At 43.4% G+C, this 4,691-nt stretch overlaps 1 protein-coding gene across 1 annotated transcript; it reads left to right on the top strand.

Annotated features, from left to right (window-relative positions):
* Positions 1 to 1,046: 1,046 nt before the first annotated feature.
* On the top strand, positions 1,047 to 4,160 carry LOC121390848. Its single transcript, XM_041522728.1, has 3 exons — positions 1,047 to 1,569; positions 2,977 to 3,128; positions 3,880 to 4,160. Exons 1-3 carry the CDS (start codon positions 1,550 to 1,552, stop codon positions 4,137 to 4,139), a joined length of 432 nt encoding a protein of 143 aa, XP_041378662.1. The 5' UTR covers positions 1,047 to 1,549; the 3' UTR covers positions 4,140 to 4,160.
* The last annotated feature ends 531 nt before the right edge of the window (positions 4,161 to 4,691 follow it).

Raw genomic sequence — 4,691 nt, 5'->3', positions numbered from 1 at the left:
TCATGTTGGAACACTGCGTTGGCGTTGGCCATAACTGGAACGATGTGTGGCCGGAGGATCTGGTCAATGTAGCCCTGTGCATTCAGGTTGCCCTGCACGTGGACCAGGTCAGTTCTGCCAGTGTGTGAGATGGCTGCCCACACCATGACACTACCCCCGCCGAATCTGTCCACTTCCTGCACGCAGTTTGCCGCATAACGTTCACCACGACACCTATACACGCGACATCTTCCATCATGACGTCGGAGCAGAAATCGGGACTCGTCACTGAACCACACCTGTCTCCATCGCAGTTGAGGCCATTGTCGATGAATCTGGCACCACTGCAGTCGGAGTCGACGGTGTTGTGGTGTTAAGATGACACCTCGAACTGGACGTCTGGCACGAATTCCTACCTCACGTAGGCGGTTCCGTACGGTCTGGTCGGATATCCTGCGCAAACCTGGTATTGCTGCGGCTGTGGAGGTGGCAGTAGTCAATCGTTCCCGAAGGTGGCGTACCCGGATGTAGCGGTCCTGCCCGGGGGTAGTGACCCGTGGTCGACCGGATCTAGGGAGGTCACGTGTTGATCCATGTTGCTGGTAACGGTCCCACAGTCTGGAGATGGTGCTTGGGGACACATGGAATGCCCTGGCAACGGCCGTTCTGGATTCGCCTGCGTCTAGTCGGCCGATGGCATTGTTTCTCTGCGGTTCACTGAGACGTGGCATGTCCTGGATTGTTAACTGTCGGCCAGATACAGAGGCCAGGCAAGCGAACACCCTGCACTTTTATACTGTCGGTGTTCATGTTGCACGTGCAGACAACGCACGTGCAGTGCTGACATGGTTTGCACGTGGCTGCGTTTTTGCGAATATTCACATTTTGGAACTTTATTGTACAGTAACTGCGTTTTATCGAATGTAACCGTGGGAATGTGTTTGGGACATGCAATGACCTTATATTCACAAAGCATGAACCGGTAGGAAACATAAAATCGGAGTTATAACCCATTTGTACCCTTTTGCGTTTCTTTTTTTGAAGAGTAATATATAATATTATTAAGCAGAGCCGGTTTATCCTAATAGCACATGTAGCACGTGCTACGGGCCCCGCGCTTCAGGGGACCCCGCGGTGATGTGTACATTTATTTTCCCTAGGTAATTTTTCCCCTCTCTCCGAGGGGGTTGTAAAATATATATCCTGGGAAGGGGTCCCGTTTTTTATTTGTGCTGCAGGCCCCTCGGATCCTTAAACCGGCTCTACAGAATGAGTAGATACAGACTTTGTAACAGCAAACAAATCCAGATTGTAGTTAATTAGTCTACAGTCTTCTTTTGCACTATTGGATCAAACAGATGTGCAGTGATTGACAAGAAAAACAAACTGCCTACAAAACCTGAAGACAAGTCTCCATCTTTTTATACCTTTAACACATTAGCATAATTTTGTGGCGAAAAGATCCGAGAAGTCCCGACTTTGTTTCTAATGTTTGATGACGTCTTCCGAATGGTGACGTAAAGTCATTGTACTGTTACATCACCAGGGTAACATATTGCAATTGTTGAACATGACCGCAGCCATGTACAGGTACCGTAGCTCGTACTTTATTAAATATAATAATATATAGCAACTATTATTATTAAAGATTATTATTAAATCTATTGTTGCATGTATTAGTGATGTATAACTACACATTAATCAATGCCACATATATATAATAGATCTATAATTAACTCATTCGTTCATTCATTCAATCATTCATTCATTTATTTATTCATTCATTTATACTTATTTGTGTACTGTCCTGGGCACACAACTCCGCTATCTGGGCTGGCTGTCATGGACAGTGGGTTAGTAATTAGTTGTTATTGGTTAGTTTGTTAGTGTTTGGGCGAGATTTAGCTCGGTCGGTTGACTGCTCGCTTGAGGTGCTTGCATCGCAGGATCGAACCACCTCGGTGGACCCATTCATCTGATTGTTTTTTCTTTCTCCCGTGGTATGTGCTTTCCTGTCTGTGGGAAAGTGCACATAAAAGATCCTTTGCTGCATTAGGACAAATGTAGCGGATTTCCTCTGATGACTACGAGTCAGAATAACAATATGTTTCACATCCAATAGCCGATGATTAATTAATCAATGTGCTCTATCGGTGTCGTTAAACAAAATAAACTTCTCGTTAGTGGTTAGTGAGAAAAAGGTCAATGTAGTGGTCTTACATCTACCCATTGAGTAGTTAAACTCGCTCTGGGTGGGAGCCGGTACCGGGCTGCGAACCCAGTATCTACCAGCCTTATGTTCGATGGCTTAACCACGACACCACCGAGACCGGTAGTCCTAATGCATTGAAGAATGTTAAAACTGTAAAATGCTTGCACTCGGCGCAAACAGTGGTTTTCTCGAGAGTTCAATGCGTATGCATTAAAACGACAACAATTCTTTGTCACAATGGACATGTATTTCAAATTCAAACTTTGACGTCAGTATAATTAGATTTCGCATTAATATGATATAACCAATATTAATTGAAATTATTTGGATGTAATTTTTGTGGGCATGTAACTGAAGGTATAATCTTTTCCTTTCACAAGAAAAAATAACTTTTTTTTCTATGCATAGAAAGTGTGTGTCTTCGTGCGTGCGTGCGTGCGTGTGTGCTTGCTTGCTTGCTTGTTTGCTTGCTTGCTTGCTTGCTTGCTTGCTTGTCGTTTGTTGTTGTTACGAATATTACTTGCTTTGTCGTTCCCAGCATGGGGCGGGACGTAGCCAAATGCTAAAGCGCTCGCTTGATGCGCGGCTGGTCTAGGTTCGATCCCCGTCGGTGAACCCTTTTGGTGTAGTTCTCGTACATACAAAATATCCTTGACTACTAATGAAAAAACATTGTAGTGGGTTTGACTACTAAGACTATATTATATCAGAATAACCATAAGTTTGACATCCAATAGCCGAAGATTAATAAATCAATATGCTCTAGTGACTTTTTTTTTCCTCAGCGTTTTACTGTTAGCTACAGTGTTAGTTCTACAACCTATAGCCGGGCTTTGTGAAGAGAAGCCCGTGGATTCTGTGTTGGAGCCCCCAGAACTCCCGGAGCAGTGGCGAGAGTTTGATAACGAGCACGCAGATCTCGACTATGGTTCCACAGGCGAGTTTTCACAATTTCACTACTTATTGATGTTCCAATGATCGATTATAATGGAACATTGATTTGTTTTGCTTTACCGATGCGATAATCGATTAAAAAAGCCTTAATCGATTGTATGGGAAAATGTTAACTGTAATTGTACCTCCACTTTAGATGATGGAACTGACGCAAATATCTTCTGTTTGGTGTTTGTTTTCATGTGTCACACTATCCCTGCTTCCTTTGGGAAAGGTAAAAAGGCAGCTTCTAGCTGCGACCCTGATGTGACTTGAGCCTCAGTTTAACTTGGATTTATTATGTTTATGGGGTGATATACACCAAACAGCTACTCGTCAGAAACACAAATACCATGAGTGTTTTCCAGCCCAAGCAGGCACGGCGGAGCAATGGGGCTGGGGGGGGGGGGGGGGGGTGAGGACTCTAGCCCCCTCAATAATTCTGAATAAAAAATATTACTGGTGGTAAATCTTCAGGCAGAGATCAATTAACGTGTAGAATGCAGTAAATTGCATTTCAGGACATCTATTTTTTTAACTTTTACAGGAGAGCATACCCCGAACCCCGAAACTTTACTTTGAAGCTCTCGATCTCAGAGACACCATCCACCCCCACCCCCAACACACACCAATGTGTACTTGCTTCCGTCGTACCTGCCAAGTTATACCAATTACGGCTCTGCCGCATGGGCTATTGCCGTTTTTCAAAATCTGTTAAATGTAATAAATGTTAATCTCTTGTTATATTCTCACAGATATGAAGCCTGATTCCAAGAAGAAAAAGTATCCCGTAAAACCACCCGCTATGTCTCAAGAAGTCAACAAAGATGGTATGTGTAATTTCCATTTGCGCCGATGTTTGTCTATGGTTGTCAATAACAATGATATTTCCAGGCCGGAATTTAGGATTAAGGTTAGGGTTGGGGTTAGCTTTTTTATAATATGTGGTGATACATTTTCAAATTTGTTAACTTATGTATATCGTTATATTTACAAAATATACGGTTTTGTCTGAACAAACAAAGAAAAGAATTTGGTTTTTAAATTATGCCGTCATGGGGCGATCACACTGGCCCGAATGAGCTTCCGTTTGTTTTCCGTATACGAAAGTGGTGTGATTTTTTAAACTGGCCGAATGTCCCTCCGAATGTGTTTTCCCCAATGTATCACCGAATGCTTTCCGTTTGTTTTCCGAATGTTTTCAGTATGGTCTCAGAATGCTTTCAGAATTTCCTTTCCGAACGACTTTCCGAATACTTCCGCATGTTTCCGCACGGAAAGCGTTCGAAAGGTTTCGTGTTCCTATGTCGCATTCCGTATGCTTTCGGAAAGCTTTCGGAACACGGCGATCGACTGATGCCGAACTCTTTCCGCATGGAAGGGTTCGTTCGGAAAGGGTTTCGAGCTATGTTTCGGGGTGTTTCGGAAAGCATACGGAACATACTGTGCATTCTGGAAGTGTACGAGAGTTCGGAAAATGTTCTGAAAGAATACTGGAAGGGTTCATTCTATTCGTTATACATTCGGCGGCATAAATGAAAAAAATAAATCCGGAAAGGATACTGAA

Source organism: Gigantopelta aegis, unplaced genomic scaffold (genome assembly GCF_016097555.1).
Source record: "Gigantopelta aegis isolate Gae_Host unplaced genomic scaffold, Gae_host_genome ctg10084_pilon_pilon, whole genome shotgun sequence".
Classification (NCBI taxonomy): Eukaryota; Metazoa; Mollusca; class Gastropoda; order Neomphalida; family Peltospiridae; genus Gigantopelta; species Gigantopelta aegis.
The sequence above is the reverse complement of the archived record's forward strand: the minus strand, read 5'-3'. Positions and strand labels throughout refer to the sequence as shown.

Bases quoted from the DNA above. Each gene is read 5' to 3' on its own strand.
- LOC121390848 (XM_041522728.1), top strand. From the start codon at position 1,550: ATGACCGCAGCCATGTACAG. The intron at 1,570-2,976 runs GTACCGTAGCTC...TTTTTTCCTCAG, and splicing joins ATGACCGCAGCCATGTACAG to CGTTTTACTGTTAGCTACAG. The intron at 3,129-3,879 runs GCGAGTTTTCAC...ATATTCTCACAG, and splicing joins TCTCGACTATGGTTCCACAG to ATATGAAGCCTGATTCCAAG.